The sequence below is a fragment of the Thalassophryne amazonica genome, chromosome 2 (assembly GCF_902500255.1).
Source record: "Thalassophryne amazonica chromosome 2, fThaAma1.1, whole genome shotgun sequence".
NCBI classification, from domain to species: domain Eukaryota; kingdom Metazoa; phylum Chordata; class Actinopteri; order Batrachoidiformes; family Batrachoididae; genus Thalassophryne; species Thalassophryne amazonica.
The window spans coordinates 108,030,595-108,048,195 of record NC_047104.1 but is presented as its reverse complement, the minus strand read 5'-3'; the positions used below and the strand labels follow the sequence as shown (position 1 = coordinate 108,048,195).

The following is a 17,601-nucleotide window of genomic DNA, read 5'->3' as shown; positions in this document are numbered from 1 at the left end:
GTCATCCTTGCTGAGTGATAGCATTTTCCAGGTGCCCACCTGCATGAGCCACCTCAGGATTGGACCTGGGCATCGCTCATCAGTGGACCCTTCAGTACCACACCAAAGACAAGACCCTTGGTGCTGTCCTGTGGTTTCTTCTTCTCAAGACATGAGGCTCCAGATGGCTTTCCCCCAATCCCTTCATAATTCATGCTACCTTCCAGCAAAAGGTAGCAGCAGAGTTACTCCCACAGAGTACTCTGCAGGTACTCAAAGAATGCAAGCATGAGTATCAGAAGTGCTTCTTTGCAGCCTATGTCAATTTTTGCTATGCATTTCATTCTGTTGATCGGACCGCTCTTTGGGACATCCTGAGAATTCACGGGATTCCAAGAAACTACTGGACATCATAACCAGCCTATACACAGATAAGATGAGTGCTGTGTGGAGTAGAGGCAGAGACTCTTGAGTTTTCCATGTGAAAACTGACATTCATGAAAACTTGCATGGACTGGGTGTTGGGTAGGGTTGTGGAAACCAATGATTTGGGTGCTTTTGTTAGCAAGGAAAGGTTTACTGACCTCGACTTTTCAGATGATGCTGCCACCTTTGCAGAATCAATGAGTACTCTGATTGCAGCACTTAAGAAGCTGAGTGAGAAATCAGAGTGTCTGGGTTTGAGATTGTCCTGGATCAAGCCTAAGATTCGGGCTTTTAACAACTTCCTGGATCCAGCCATCAGCAGCGTATCCGTATGTGATGAAAGAGTTGAACTTGTAGAGGCATTCACTTATCTCGATAATGACATATATGTCTCTGGGTCCTTGGCCTTTGAGATCGAGAGGGACTTGGGAAGAGCTTGTGGAGTCATGAGGTCACTGAACAGAGGTGTTTGGCAATACTGATATATTTGCAGGTGAACAAAGGTCCATCTTTAGGGTCCTGGTGCTGCCTGTTTTGCTGTATGTTTGTGAGAATTGGATGCTAACCAATGACCTAAGACAACGACAATGTCATTGGTACTAGGTCATTTCGGAGGATCCTTGAGTACCACTGGGATGACTTTGTTTCAAACGAGCAGTTAAGCCCCGGTCACACGGCACTAACGAAGGACACCGAAGCCAAAACAAAACAAGAAATCTGGACTTACGTTGACTTTCAGAGACATCATTTAACCATCGTTCAGCTTTGTTTCTGTAGCTGTCGCTTCGTCAGTATTTTCAACCTGTTGAAAGATGTGAATGAATCCTGACGTCAACCTCAATTTGTCCGTATTCCGTTTGGCTTTGGCTTTTTCTTTTGTTAGTTTTGGTTTTATTTCGGTCTTTTATGCACTCTGCACTCACAGGCTTTTCAGTGATGGGAGAAGTCCATGATCATTTGTCCACTTTTTCTTGACGATTTGTGACTTTTTTCCTTTGTTCAGCTAATGGCGTGTGCCGTGTGACCAGGGCCCTACTAAGAGAAACTAGGATGAGGAGTGTCACTTACATTGTGAGGGAGCGTCAGCTACAACATTCTGGTCACGTGGCCCGTTGGCATGATCTAGCATACAGATGCCTGAATGTTGAGGACCGCCATAGCTGGAGAAGGCCAAGGGGATGCCCATTATTCATCTGGCTGCAGCAGATAGATGTTTATTTTGGATACGTGGGAATGCTCCAGTTGTCTACCTGGATGGTTGCCATGCAGGACCAAAGACGGTTCCATGGTGTTGTGACTGTGGCAAAGCGCAGCATCAGTGCATGCTCCCAGACTTGACTTGACTTGATAATAAGGTTCATGTTTAAACTGCAAAAGATCAAGCATTTGATGAATCTGGTATGGCACATTCATACAAGACCATCATACTACAAGTTTATGAAAATGGTTTTCCATGAGACTTAATTTAAAAAAAAAAAAAATTTTATCAGAGCAGCAATTCAATTCCAGTTAATATGCTGTGTTGGAATGCAGCAGGAGCAGTATATGTAAAAGGCAAATAACACATAAGGATGACACAGTGAAGGGACACTGGGGAAAAATATGAGAAAAAAGATGGATGAGGATGGATTTAGATGGATTACGTAGCTAATCCATTTATTCTGTGTATTGGCTTCATGCACAGGCAGAGCAAAGGCAAGATGAATTTAGCAGGTAGAGACTGAAAAGGCTCAGCTGCGTTTTCTCGGGGAGGGATGCAGCAGTTATGAGCTTTTTGTTTGCTGACATTGTTTTGCCAGCGTGCCTTTGCATTTTGAATGACTCTGCAGTCAAGGTGGCAGACAACCGAATGAATGGCCCAGTCGAGAGGCAGCAAATGGAAAAAATACAGATGAGAAATAGGACGCTCTGAAAGAAGTTTTCATCAGTCAAGTGTGGAACGATGTTGCTGAATGATTTACAATACGGTTGAGAGCAGACAGAAGATGATAATTGCCTTCGTCTTGATTTAGTGATATTATGTATTTGTGATGTGTAAATATTTCTTGTTGGTATACGTGCAGAGAACATGCACGTGAAAGACTTGCGCTGCCTTTCTCTGTTGCGCCTGCTTGCTCTCATTCAATTTGTGTCTGTGTGCGGGTTAATGATGACAGATGTCTAATGACAACCATGAATGGAGAGTGGAAGGAAGGAAGAGCCACATTATAGAGAAGGCAGACCTGATTTTTTTTTTTAATCAAGGATCTTGTATATGTCATTAGACATCTGTCGTCATTATTACGATTATACCTACAATAAATATTACCCGAAAGTGTGGAGCTTTTAGTCCTTAAGTCATATTTGAGTCATGTCTTCTCCCATTTCCACATGGTGGGTTTAGGGGATTTAACGTTGAATGTAGGCTTTTGATCTCGGCAATGTCAACGAGTGTTATTACCTTTTGATATCCTCACATTTATCAGCAGAATGTAGTAGATATCAATATGCGCTATCAAATGATTGAGTTGACCGTTAAAGGACTAAATACACTAACACTGCCTTCTCTGTGTCTCTGTCTCTTTCCTCAGGCTCACTGTCTCTCAGTGTGTTCCTGGTGTCTGTTGCATTCATCGTGTGTGCCGTTTGGCTAATAGCTCTGTGTGGCATCTGTACCTGGTGTCGGCGTAAACTGGTAAGTTATGCAACAACAGTAATAACAGTACATTTTAATTAAAGTTTCCATTCATGACAATCAAGGTCACCTTACAGATCATTTAGAGACAAAAGAAGAAGCAACACAAATAGAAATAGCTCAATCACAGCTCCCCCCACCCCCCAATCCCAAGTCAAGTCATTTAATATTGAGCATCTGCCAATACTGGGTCAATCTGACATGCACATTAAGGTCAATCAAATACGGTGCATCTGGAAAGTATTCACAGCGCTGCACTTTTTCCACATTTTGTTATGTTACAGAATGTGTGAAATTAATTTTCCCCTCAAAATTCTACACACAATACCCTATAAGGACAATGTGAAAAAAGTTTTTATAAGATTTTTGCAAAATTATTTTTTAAAAAACTAAGAAATCACATGAACATAAGTATCCACAGCCTTTGCCATGAAGCTTAGAATTGAGCTCAGGTGTTTCCACAATCAATTGAAACAATTCATTTCAGTTGGTTCAATTATTCTTTTTTTTTCAGTGCAAATATGAAGTCAAAGGAATTGTCTGTAGACCTCCGAGACAGGATAGTCTTGAGGTACAAATCTGGGGAAGGGTACATAAACATTTCTGCTGCTTTGAAGGTCCCAATGAGCACAGTGGCCTCCATCATCTATAAATGGAAGCAGTTTGGATCCACCAGGACGAGAACTGACCGCCCATCTAAACTGAGCGATCGGGGGAAAAGGGTCTTAGTCAGGGAGGTGACCAAGAGCCCAGTGGTCACTCTGTCAGAGCTCCAGCATTCCTCTGTTGAGAGAGGAGAACCTTCCAGAAGGACAACCATTTATGCAACAAACGGCAACAACAAGTGGTAGAGTGGCCAGACGGAAACCACTTCTTAGTAAAAGGCACATGGCAGCCCGTCTGGAGTTTGTCAAAAGGCACCTGAAGGACTCTCAGACCATGAGAAACAAAATTCTGTGATCTGATGAGACAAAGATTGAACTCTTTGGCGTGAATGACAGACATTTTGGAGGAAACCAGGCACCATCCCTACAGTGAAGCATGGTGGTGGCAGCATCATGCTGTGGGAATGTTTTTCAGCAGCAGGAACTGGAAGACTAGTCAGGATTGAGGGAAAGATGAATGCAGCAATGTTCCAGAGACATCCTGAATGAAAACCTGCTCCAGAGCGCTCTTAACCTTAGACTGGGGCGACTGTTCATCTTTCAGCAGGACAGTGACCCTAGGCACACAGCCCAGATATCAAATGAGTGGCTTCAGGACAACTTTCTGAATGTCCTTGAGTGGTCCAGCCAGGGCTCAGACCTGAATCCGACTGAGCATCTCTGGACAGATCTGAAAATGGCTGTGCACCAATGCTCCCCATCCAACCTGATGGAGCTTGAGAAGTGCTGCAAAGAAGAATGGGCAAAACTGCCCAAAGATAGGTGAACCAAGCTTGTGGCATCATATTCAAGAAGACTCAAGGCTGTAATGACTGCCAAACGTACATCAACAATGTTTTGAGCAAAGAGTGTGAATACTTATGGACATGTTATTTCTTAGTTTTTATTTTTAATACAAAAATTTTTTAAACAAACCTTTTTGCATGTTGTCATTATGGGGTGTTGTGAGTAGAACTTTGAGGGTCAAAAATTAATTTCCTCTGTTTTTGAACAAGGCTGTAACATAACAAAATGTGGAAGAAGTGAAGCATTGTGAATACATTCTGGATGAACTGTATGAAAAATGCAGTATTAATTCATCACTTTTACAGCCAGTTTTCATTAGACAAGTCAGGTGATGGAAACATGAACATTTCCAAGTCACCGAATATGTTGGACTTAATTTACATCAAGGGCGCAATTTAGAACTAGATATTGGGGGGGGGGGGGGGGACAAAGTGCGAGGCCCGCAGGGCCAAAACCCATAGGTCGGGGGGTTAGGGCGGGGCGCTTTAGGCCCCCAGAAGCCAACAGTTTCTAGATAAGCTCAGATGCATTCTGAGCATCCAGAAAAGTAATTTTAATGTTTTGAGAAAACCATAAAGTTGGACACCATTTGACTTATGCAATTTGAAACTGTGGATATAAGTACCTCCCCCTCTAGCTGCCACCTTATCGTGGTGGGGGAGTTTGCATACCCGGATGATCCTAGGTGCTATGTTGTCGGGGGCTTTGTGCCCCTTGTAGGGTCTCCCAAGGCAAACAGGTCCTAGGTGACGGGTCAGACTAAAGGCAGTTCAGAACCTCCATGACCAGTAAAAAATCAAGGACCGAGATGTCGCCCGGTATGGCGGAGCCGGGGCCCCACCCTGCAGCCAGGCCTGGGGTTGGGGCTCGCGTGCGAGCGCCTGGTGGTCGGGCCTTAGCCCATGGGGCCTGAAAGAGCGACGTGGGCCTGCCCTCCTGTGGGTTCACCACCTGCACAGGGGGCCATGGGGGTCGGGTGCAGAGAGGATTGGGTGGTGGTTGAGGGCGGGTGGCCCTGTGGCCCGGTCTGTGCTTACAGCCCTTGGCTGTTGGGACATGGAATGTCACCTCACTGGGGGGGAAGGAGCCTGAGCTTGTGCGGGAGGTTGAGAGATACCAACTAGAGATAGTTGGGCTCACCTCCACGCACAGCTTGGGCTCTGGTACCCAACTCCTGGAGAGGGGCTGGATGCTTCATTTTTCTGCTGTTGCCCACAGGGAGAGGCGGAGAGCTGGGGTCGCATTGCTTATTGCTCCCCAGCTCAGTTGCCATGTGTTGGAGTTCACTCCAGTGAACGAGAGGGTCGCGTCCCTATGCCTTCGGGTCGGGGACAGGTCTCTCACCGTTGTCTCGGCCTATGGGCCAAGCGGCAGTGCAGAGTACCCGACCTTCTTGGAGTCCCTGGGAGGGGTACTAGATAGCGCTCCGACTGGGGACTCCATTGTTCTCCTGGGGGATTTCAATGCCCATGTGGGCGGCGACAGTGAGACCTGGAGGGGGGTGATTGGGAAGCACGGCCTCCCCGATCTGAACCCGAGTGGTGTTCAGTTGTTGGACTTCTGTGCTAGTCACAGTTTGTCCATCATGAAGGTTGGAGACATGGGGTCCGAGTGGACCATGTTCTCCACCTCCATTGTCGTTGAGGACGCTCGTAGCTGTGGTCGCAAGGTCTCTGGTGCCTGTCGTGGTGGCAATCCCCGAACCCGGTGGTGGATGCCGGAAGTAAGGGATGCCGTCAAGCTGAAGAAGGAGTCCTACTTATCTTTGTTGGTAGGTGGGACCCCGGAGTCAGCTGACAGGTACCGGCAGGCCAAGCGTGCCGCAGCCCGTGCGGTTGCAGAGGCAAAAACTCGAGTCTGGGAGGAGTTCAGGAAGGCCATGGAGGAGGACTATCCGTCGGCCTCGAAGAGATTCTGGCAAACCATCCGACGCCTCAGGAGGCAGAAGCAGCTCTCCACCAGCACTGTTTACGGTGCGGGTGGGGAGCTGTTGACCATGACTGGGGATGTTGTCAGGCAGTGGAACGAATACTTCAAGAATCTCCTCAATCCCATCGTCATGTCTTCCAAAGAGGAAGCAGAGACTGGGGACTCAGAGGTGGACTCATCCATTACCCAGGCCGAAGTCACCGAGGTGGTTAGAAAGCTCCTCGGTGGCAGGGCTCCTGGAGTGGATGAAATCCGTCCTGAGTACCTTAAGTCTCTGGATGTTGTGGGACTGTCTTGGTTGTCTTGAAGATATTGGTTGGATTTGGAGGGCTCTCTGTTGGGACTGTTTACACAGAGACTGCTACCTGCTGCTTTGAACTTGAACTAACAGTCTTTTTCAAGACTTTTTTACTTTTTTTTTTACTTTTTTACTTTTTAATTTTTTTTTAACTTTTTTACTGTGCTCCAACGCCTAAGGAAGACCTCTAACGGTCGAAACATCGCGACGGAGCACTTTTATCAGCTAACTTTTATTAGTGTTGGCAGGCTAACTAGCTTGCTAACGCTTTCGTTTTTATTTTTTTTATTTTTATTTTATTTTAGCACCGTTGTCGTGCGTTGCCTGTGCTGCTTCATGGCCTGTTTGGTGCCTTGATTGGGGCACTCCTTCTGCTGAATCACCTTTGGATTATTTGCACATTATTTACTTTGTGTGTTTTTGGGAATCCGCTAGCTTAGCGTAGCTACTAGCTCTTAGCCGATTTAGCATGGCGGCTTCTCCTGTCTCTCCCGCACTTTTCTGCTCTGGGTGTGAAATGTTTAGTTATTCCTCGGCCTCCTTTAGCAGTAACGGTACTTGTAATAAGTGCAGCTTATTCGTAGCTTTGGAGGCCAGGCTGGGCGAAGTGGAGGCTCGGCTCCGCACCGTGGAAAATTCTACAGCTTGCCAGGCCCCTGTAGTCGGTGCGGACCAAGGTAGCTTAGCCGCCGTTAGTTCCCCCCTGGCAGATCCCGGGCAGTCGGGAAAGCAGGCTGACTGGGTGACTGTGAGGAGGAAGCGTAGCCCTAAACAGAAGCCCCGTGTACACCGCCAACCCGTTCACATCTCTAACCGTTTTTCCCCACTCGACGATACACTCGCCGAGGATCAAACTCTGGTTATTGGCGACTCTGTTTTGAGAAATGTGAAGTTAGCGACACCAGCAACCATTGTCAATTGTCTTCCGGGGGCCAGAGCAGGCGACATCGAAGGACATTTGAAATTGCTGGCCAAGGCTAAGCGTAAATTTGGTAAGATTGTAATTCACGTCGGCAGTAATGACACTCGGTTACGCCAATCGGAGGTCACTAAAATTAACATTAAATCGGTGTGTAACTTTGCAAAAACAATGTCGGACTCTGTTGTTTTCTCTGGGCCCCTCCCCAATCGGACCGGGAGTGACATGTTTAGCCGCATGTTCTCCTTGAATTGCTGGCTGTCTGAGTGGTGTCCAAAAAATGAGGTGGGCTTCATTGATAATTGGCAAAGCTTCTGGGGAAAACCTGGTCTTGTTAGGAGAGACGGCATCCATCCCACTTTAGAGGGAGCAGCTCTCATTTCTAGAAATCTGGCCAATTTTTTTGGATCCTCCAAACTGTGACTGTCTAGCGTTGGGACCAGGAGGCAGAGCTGTGGTCTTATACACCTCTCTGCAGCTTCTCTCCCCCTGCCATCCCCTTATTACCCCATCCCCGTAGAGACGGTGCCTGCTCCCAGACCACCAATAACTAGCAAAAATCTATTTAAGCATAAAAATTCAAAAAGAAAAAATAATATAGCACCTTCAATTGCACCACAGACTAAAACAGTTAAATGTGGTCTATTAAACATTAGGTCTCTTTCTTCTAAGTCCCTGTTGGTAAATGATATAATAATTGATCAACGTATTGATTTATTCTGCCTAACAGAAACTTGGTTACAGCAGGATGAATATGTTAGTTTAAATGAGTCAACACCCCCGAGTCACACTAACTGTCAGAATGCTCGTAGCACGGGCCGGGGCGGAGGATTAGCAGCAATCTTCCATTCCAGCTTATTAATTAATCAAAAACCTAGACAGAGCTTTAATTCATTTGAAAGCTTGTCTCTTAGTCTTGTCCATCCAAATTGGAAGTCCCAAAAAACAGTTTTATTTGTTATTATCTATCGTCCACCTGGTCGTTACTGTGAGTTTCTCTGTGAATTTTCAGACCTTTTGTCTGACTTAGTGCTTAGCTCAGATAAGATAATTATAGTGGGCGATTTTAACATCCACACAGATGCTGAGAATGACAGCCTCAACACTGCATTTAATCTATTATTAGACTCTATCGGCTTTGCACAAAAAGTAAATGAGTCCACCCACCACTTTAATCATATTTTAGATCTTGTTCTGACTTATGGTATGGAAATAGAAGACTTAACAGTATTCCCTGAAAACTCCCTTCTGTCTGATCATTTTTTAATAACATTTACATTTACCCTGATGGACTACCCTGCAGTGGGGAATAAGTTTCATTACACTAGAAGTCTTTCAGAAAGCGCTGTAACTAGGTTTAAGGATATGATTCCTTCTTTATGTTCTCTAATGTCATATACCAACACAGAGCAGAGTAGCTACCTAAACTCTGTAAGGGAGCTAGAGTATCTCGTCAATAGTTTTACATCCTCATTGAAGACAACTTTGGATGCTGTAGCTCCTCTGAAAAAGAGAGCTTTAAATCAGAAGTGTCTGACTCCGTGGTATAACTCACAAACTCGTAGCTTAAAGCAGATAACCCGTAAGTTGGAGAGGAAATGGCGTCTCACTAATTTAGAAGATCTTCACTTAGCCTGGAAAAAGAGTTTGTTGCTCTATAAGAAAGCCCTCCGTGAAGCTAGGACATCTTTCTACTCATCACTAATTGAAGAAAATAAGAACAACCCCAGGTTTCTTTTCAGCACTGTAGCCAGGCTGACAAAGAGTCAGAGCTCTATTGAGCTGAGTATTCCATTAACTTTAACTAGTGATGACTTCATGACTTTCTTTGCTAACAAAATTTTGACTATTAGAGAAAAAATTACTCATAACCATCCCAAAGATGTATCGTTATCTTTGGCTGCTTTCAGTGATGCCGGTATTTGGTTAGACTCTTTCTCTCCGATTGTTCTGCCTGAGTTATTTTCATTAGTTACTTCATCCAAACCATCAACATGCTTATTAGACCCCATTCCTGCCAGGCTGCTCAAGGAAGTCCTACCATTATTTAATGCTTCAATCTTAAATATGATCAATCTATCTTTGTTAGTTGGTTATGTACCACAGGCCTTTAAGGTGGCAGTAATTAGACCATTACTTAAAAAGCCATCACTTGACCCAGCTATCTTAGCTAATTATAGGCCAATCTCCAACCTTCCTTTTCTCTCAAAGATTCTTGAGAGGGTAGTTGTAAAACAGCTAACTGATCACCTGCAGAGGAATGGTCTATTTGAAGAGTTTCAGTCAGGTTTTAGAATTCATCATAGTACAGAAACAGCATTAGTGAAGGTTACAAATGATCTTCTTATGGCTTCGGACAGTGGACTTATCTCTGTGCTTGTTCTGTTGGACCTCAGTGCTGCTTTTGATACTGTTGACCATAAAATTTTATTACAGAGATTAGAGCATGTCATAGGTATTAAAGGCACTGAGCTGCGGTGGTTTGAATCATATTTGTCTAATAGATTACAGTTTGTTCATGTAAATGGGGAATCTTCTTCACAGACTAAAGTTAATTATGGAGTTCCACAAGGTTCTGTGCTAGGACCAATTTTATTCACTTTATACATGCTTCCCTTGGGCAGTATTATTAGACGGTATTGCTTAAATTTTCATTGTTACGCAGATGATACCCAGCTTTATCTATCCATGAAGCCAGAGGATACACACCAATTAGCTAAACTGCAGGATTGTCTTACAGACATAAAGACATGGATGACCTCTAATTTCCTGCTTTTAAACTCAGATAAAACTGAAGTTATTGTACTTGGCCCCACAAATCTTAGAAGCATGGTGTCTAACCAGATCGTTACTCTGGATGGCATTTCCCTGATCTCTAGTAATACTGTGAGAAATCTTGGAGTTATTTTTGATCAGGATATGTCATTCAAAGCGCATATTAAACAAATATGTAGGACTGCCTTTTTGCATTTACGCAATATCTCTAAAATCAGAAAGGTCTTGTCTCAGAGTGATGCTGAAAAACTAATTCATGCATTTATTTCCTCTAGGCTGGACTATTGTAATTCATTATTATCAGGTTGTCCTAAAAGTTCCCTAAAAAGCCTTCAGTTGGTTCAGAATGCTGCAGCTAGAGTACTGACGGGGACTAGCAGGAGAGAGCATATCTCACCCGTGTTGGCCTCTCTTCATTGGCTTCCTGTTAATTCTAGAATAGAATTTAAAATTCTTCTTCTTACTTATAAGGTTTTGAATAATCAGGTCCCATCTTATCTTAGGGACCTCGTAGTACCATATTACCCCATTAGAGCGCTTCGCTCTCAGACTGCGGGCTTACTTGTGGTTCCTAGGGTTTGTAAGAGTAGAATGGGAGGCAGAGCCTTCAGCTTTCAGGCTCCTCTCCTGTGGAACCAGCTCCCAATTCAGATCAGGGAGACAGATACCCTCTCTACTTTTAAGATTAGGCTTAAAACTTTCCTTTTCGCTAAGGCTTATAGTTAGGGCTGGATCGGGTGACCCTGGACCATCCCTTGGTTATGTTGCTTTAGACGTAGACTGTGGGGGGTTCCCATGATGCACTGTTTCTTTCTTTTTTTGCTCCGTATGCATCACTCTGCATTTAATCATTAGTGATCGAGCTCTGCCCCCCTTCTCGGCATGTCTTTTTCCTGGTTCTTTCCCTCAGCCCCAACCAGTCTCAGCAGAAGACTGCCCCTCCCTGAGCCTGGTTCTGCTGGAGGTTTCTTCCTGTTAAAAGGGAGTTTTTCCTTCCCACTGTGGCCAAGTGCTTGCTCATAGGGGGTCGTTTTGACCGTTGGGGTTTTTCATGGTTATTGTATGGCCTTGCCTTGCAATATGGAGCGCCTTGGGGCAACTGTTTGTTGTGATTTGGCGCTATATAAGAAAAAAGTTGATTGATTGATTGATTGGTTGACACGCCTCTGCAACATTGCGTGGCGATCGGGGACAGTGCCTCTGGATTGGCAGACCGGGGTGGTGGTCCCTCTGTTTAAGAAGGGGGACCGGAGGGTGTGTTCCAACTATAGGGGGATCACACTCCTCAGCCTCCCCGGTAAGGTCTATTCCAGAGTACTGGAGAGGAGAATTCGACCGATGGTCGAACCTCGGATTCAGGAGGAGCAGTGTGGTTTTCGTCCTGGTCGCGACACACTGGACCAGCTCTACATGCTCCATTAGGTGCTCGAGGGTTCATGAGAGTTCGCCCAATCAGTCCACATGTGTTTTGTGGATCTGGAGAAGGCGTTCAACCGTGTCCCTCGGGGCACCCTGTGGGGGGTGCTCCGGGAGTACGGGGTCCGGGGTCCTTTGCTAAGGGCTATCCGGTCCCTGTACGACCGCAGCAGGAGCTTGGTTCACATTGCCGGTAGTAAGTCAAACCTGTTTCCAGTGCACGTTGGCCTCCGCCAAGGCTGCCCTTTGTCACCGGTTCTGTTCATTATTTTTATGGACAGAATTTCTAGGCGCAGCCAGGGTGTAGAGGGGGTCTGGTTTGGGAACCACAGAATCTCGTCTCTGCTGTTTGCGGATGATGTGGTTCTGTTAGCTTCATCAAATCAGGACCTTCAGCGTGCACTGGGGTGGTTTGCAGCTGAGTGTGAAGCGTCCGGGATGAAAATCAGCACCTCTAAATCCGAGGCCGTGGTTCTCGACCGGAAAAAGGTGCTTTGCCCTCTTCAGGTCGGTGGAGTGTCCTTGCCTCAAGTGGAGGAGTTTAAGTATCTCGGGGTGTTGTTCATGAGTGAGGGACGGATGGAGCGTGAGATCAATAGACGGATCGGTGCAGCATCTGCAGTGATGCGGTCGCTGTATCGGACCGTCGTGGTGAAGAGAGAGCTGAGTAGGGGGGCAAAGCTCTCGATTTACTGATCGATCTATGTTTCGATCCTCACCTATGGTCATGAGATTTGGCTCATGACCGAAAGAACGAGATCGCGAGTACAAGCAGCCAAGATGAGTTTCTTCCGCAGGGTGGCTGGGCGCTCCCTTAGAGATAGGGTGAGGAGCTCGGTCACTCAGGAGGAGCTCGGAGTCGAGCCGCTGCTCCTCCACATCGAAAGGAGTCAGTTGAGGTGGCTCGGGCATCTTTTCCAGATGCCCCCTGGACGCCTCGCTGGAGAGGTGTTCCGGGCATGTCCCATTGGGAGGAGGCCCCAGAGAAGACATAGGACACGCTGGAGGGACTACATCTCTCAGCTGGCTTGGGAACGCCTTGGGGTTCCCCCGGAGGAGCTGGGGGAGGTGTGTGTGGATCGGGAGGTCTGGGCGGCTTTGCTTGAGTTGCTGCCCCCGTGACCCGACTCCAGATAAAGCAGAAGAAAATAGATGGATGGATGGATGGATGGATATAAGTACTTTATTCTGAGAATAGCCAGCATTGATTTTATTAACAACCTGGTGTAAATAAGGTATCACCACATGTGTAGAACTCAAAAAGAATGATAGGTTGAGTTTTCATTAAAAAAATAACTGCAATGTGGTAAAATGTATTCATAAATACACTCAACAAAAATATAAACGCAACACTTTTGGTTTTGCTCCCATTTTGTATGAGATGAACTCAAAGATCTAAAACATTTTCCACATACACAATAATCACCATTTCCCTCAAATATTGTTCACAAACCAGTCTAAATCTGTGATAGTGAGCACTTCTCCTTTGCTGAGATAATCCATCCCACCTCACAGGTGTGCCATATCAAGATGCTGATTAGACACCATGATTCTGCTGGAGGTTTCTTCCTGTTAAAAGGGAGTTTTTCCTTCCCACTGTAGCCAAGTGCTTGCTCACAGGGGGTCGTTTTGACCGTTGGGGTTTTACATAATTATTGTATGGCCTTGCCTTACAATATAAAGCGCCTTGGGGCAACTGTTTGTTGTGATTTGGCGCTATATAAAAAAAAAATTGATTGATTGAATTGATTAGTGCACAGGTGTGCCTTAGACTGCCCACAATAAAAGGCCACTCTGAAAGGTGCAGTTTTGTTTTATTGGGGGGGGGGGGATACCAGTCAGTATCTGGTGTGACCACCATTTGCCTCATGCAGTGCAACACATCTCCTTCGCATGGAGTTGATCAGGTTGTCAATTGTGGCCTGTGGAATGTTGGTCCACTCCTCTTCAATGGCTGTGCGAAGTTGCTGGATATTGGCAGGAACTGGTACATGCTGTCGTATACGCCGGTCCAGAGCATCCCAAACATGCTCAATGGGTGACATGTCCGGTGAGTATGCCAGCCATGCAAGAACTGGGACATTTTCAGCTTCCAAGAATTGTGTACAGATCCTTGCAACATGGGGCCGTGCATTATCCTGCTGCAACATGAGGTGATGTTCTTGGATGTATGGCACAACAATGGGCCTCAGGAACTCGTCACGGTATCTCTGTGCATTCAAAATGCCATCAATAAAATGCACCTGTGTTCTTCGTCCATAACAGATGCCTGCCCATACCATAACCCCACCGCCACCATGGGCCACTCGATCCACAACATTGACATCAGAAAACCGCTCACCAACACGACGCCACACACGCTGTCTGCCATCTGCCCTGAACAGTGTGAACCGGGATTCATCCGTGAAGAGAACACCTCTCCAACGTGCCAAACGCCAGCGAATGTGAGCATTTGCCCACTCAAGTCGGTTACGACAACGAACTGGAGTCAGGTCAAGACCCCGATGAGGACGACGAGCATGCAGATGAGCTTCCCTGAGACGGTTTCTGACAGTTTGTGCAGAAATTCTTTGGTTATGCAAACCGATTGTTTCAGCAGCTGTCCGAGTGGCTGGTCTCAGACGATCTTGGAGGTGAACATGCTGGATGTGGAGGTCCTGGGCTGGTGTGGTTACACATGGTCTGCGGTTGTGAGGCTGGTTGGATGTACTGCCAAATTCTCTGAAATGCCTTTGGAGACGGCTTATGGTAGAGAAATGAACATTCAATACACGAGCAACAGCTCTGGTTGACATTCCTGCTGTCTGCATGCCAATTGCACGCTCCCTCAAATCTTGCGACATCTGTGGCATTGTGCTGTGTGATAAAACTGTACCTTTCAGAGTGGCCTTTTATTGTGGACAGTCTAAGGCACACCTGTGCACTAATCATGGTGTCTAATCAGCATCTTGATATGGCACACCTGTGAGGTGGGATGGATTATCTCAGCAAAGGAGAAGTGCTCACTATCACAGATTTAGACTGGTTTGTGAACAATATTTGAGGGAAATGGTGATATTGTGTATGTGGCAAAAGTTTTAGATCTTTGAGTTCATCTCATACAAAATGGGAGCAAAACCAAAAGTGTTGCGTTTATATTTTTGTTGAGTGTATGAAAGAACAGGCTCTTAATAATTTTTAACTATCGCATACTGTATTTTTTTTCTCAAGATTTGTTTTTGCATAAGTTTGAAAAAACAACAAATCATAAGTTGAGGATAAATTACTTATCATGAATTTAATTTTCGAAGTGGCACTAATGACAACACTCATACAGAACATAATTTCACTTGCATAGACTGATTTTGGAAATCAAGCAATAATTGCAGATGGGCTTTCTGAGGTCCCAGATAGGTTTTCTGATTTCCTTTTCTAACTTTCAGAATTTAGTAAATTAGCATATGGTCCATTGATACTTATGTGTAGACCAGGGGTGGGCAACTTGTTCCAGAAAGGGCCAAGAGGGTGCAGGTTTTCTTTGCAGCCACTGGCTCCACCACATGATTTCACTGATTAACTGATTCCATCTGCTCAAAGTGATATTAATCAGTGAAATCACCCGGTGGAGTCAGTGGCTGCAAAGAAAACCTGCACCTTGGCCCTTTCTGGAACAAGTTGCCCACCCCTGGTGTAGACACTAGTCCGTAGAGGCAACTATTTTTGGTTTCAAATCTGGGCAAATGCAGTCCCAGAAAATTCTGAATGTGACAAACAAGAAACAGGTGTTGTAAACAAGTCAATGCTGCTAAAAATACAAATTTACAGAAACAAAGATGCTATTCTGACATGGTTTGCACATAAGACTGGCATAGCATGTTTCAAGTACACACATATATGTCAGAAGGTGGAGGGGGGGCATACCATATTCTGTCCCCCCTGGTTGAAAAGGTGGGGGGAACATGTCTCCCCTATGCCCCACCAAATTGCGCCCATGAAAATTGACATCAATCAGGGCTGCCACGATTACGTTGACTATCAAAACTGTCAGCAACTAATTTAATAACCCTTTTTTCATGTTGTCATTATGGGGTGTTGTGGGTAGAATTTTTTTAGGGGTAAAATAAATTTACTCCATTTTGGAATAAGGCTGTAACACAAATTCTGGAAAGTAAAGCGCTGTGAATACTTTCCGGATTCACTGCATGCTCCACATATAACAAAAAGAATTGGACGTGGCTATGCACTGTTCTCCATGTGCTATAAATCATTAACGTAGGGGCTCAAAAACTGCAGCTGGACCTTTTTTCATCTCAGTGTGCAAAGGCCTGAACATTTAAAATACCATATATACGACTTGTTTATTTTCCTAAAAGCAGATATCGTTTTCCCAATTTACTGTGATACTGATATTTCATATTTGACATGAAAACATGTTGGGTTTTTTTTCAAAGTGAATGATCACTTTTTGTTGTGAAGAAAGCACAGCTGAAAGTGTCCACTGCACACAGTAGCTGTGATAGTTCCTGGCAGCATTTTTCTTTCTTAAGCTGCACGTTCCTTATAAAATGCCATATTACTGTCTAACAACTGCTCACACATTTCCATTGTGGTAGCCTCATGTGAGCTGTTGTATTGAAGACGACTGCAGTTGTAAACTGTGATGATTCTATGACCTTGACTCATACGCACACCATGATTACAGGCTGTTTGTAGGCTGACTGTAGTTGTTGAATATCTTTGGGAAGCACAACCGCCACAGAGATGTGCTTGGCCGTGACAGCAAACATTATCAGAAACCTTCGTGCGCTCTGTAAACATGGCTTTGTGCACCCAGAGCTCTGTGCATCATGGATGCTGGCCTCCAGCCACCAGCGCCATGCTAATGATTCATATGCTAATGAGCATCACTCTGAGCTATTGGCTGCTGCTGCACAAACTGTAATTTCCTCCAATATACGTTTTGATTTGCTGGCATTTCCTGCCTCCTATCCTGCTTTCCTGCCTTCTCTACCCAGCTTTTTGTCAAGCCTCTCATGACTCTCTCTGTGTATGGTTGTCACTCTTTTTCTGTGTGAGTGTGTGTGCATTTAAGCCATATTAACTGAGACCATTACATTTGCTAGGGAGGTTGTTTTCACCTGCATCTTACTGCATCTCATTCAAATTGGCCAAGTGCTTTTTAATATTTTTATGATGGGCAATTTAGAAGCTGCACCTGTATCTCATGCAGGATGTTGTGATTTTATTTTATTTATTGAAATGTGTGTATATGCAGTGGTGGGCACAGTTCCACTAATCCGCTAATTAGCTAAGCTAACTTTTTTGTTAGCTTAGCTAATTGCCTTTTCAGGTAATTTTGAAAACCACCAGCAGACCACTTAGCTTCTGCTAAATTTAGTGCCACTAACTTTTTTTTTTTTTTTGCTGCCATAGTGAATAAAACTTAATAGTAAAAATCATACATTTTAGCACTTACCTGTTACGTGTTTTGTAATAGTCAGACGGCTGTTAGCTTAGTTGCCCCTCAGCAGAGGAAAGCTGAGCAGGCCAGCTGCTGTTGCCCAAAAAGAAGAAGAGAAAAAAGAAAGAAAGAAAGAGGAAAAGAGAGAAAAAAGTTATTTACTTTCAACAAGCAAAAATACAGACAGTGTAGAGGAGACATGAAGCACAACACACTTTTCACTTATGGTTTTACTCATAAAAAACTAATTCCGGACAGTTTGTTGATATTAACAGTAACTGTGTTATTTTTACA

The 17,601-nt window shown here is 44.8% G+C and overlaps 1 protein-coding gene across 1 annotated transcript in view; it reads left to right on the top strand.

The window, feature by feature from the left end:
• Window positions 1-17,601, top strand: part of syt7b (synaptotagmin VIIb) — a 482,744-nt gene that overhangs the window by 262,953 nt on the left and 202,190 nt on the right. Inside the window, exon 2 of the mRNA XM_034191422.1 lies at window positions 2,976-3,079. Within this exon, the coding sequence (XP_034047313.1) occupies window positions 2,976-3,079 (104 nt within the window). The remainder of the gene's footprint in view (window positions 1-2,975; window positions 3,080-17,601) is intronic.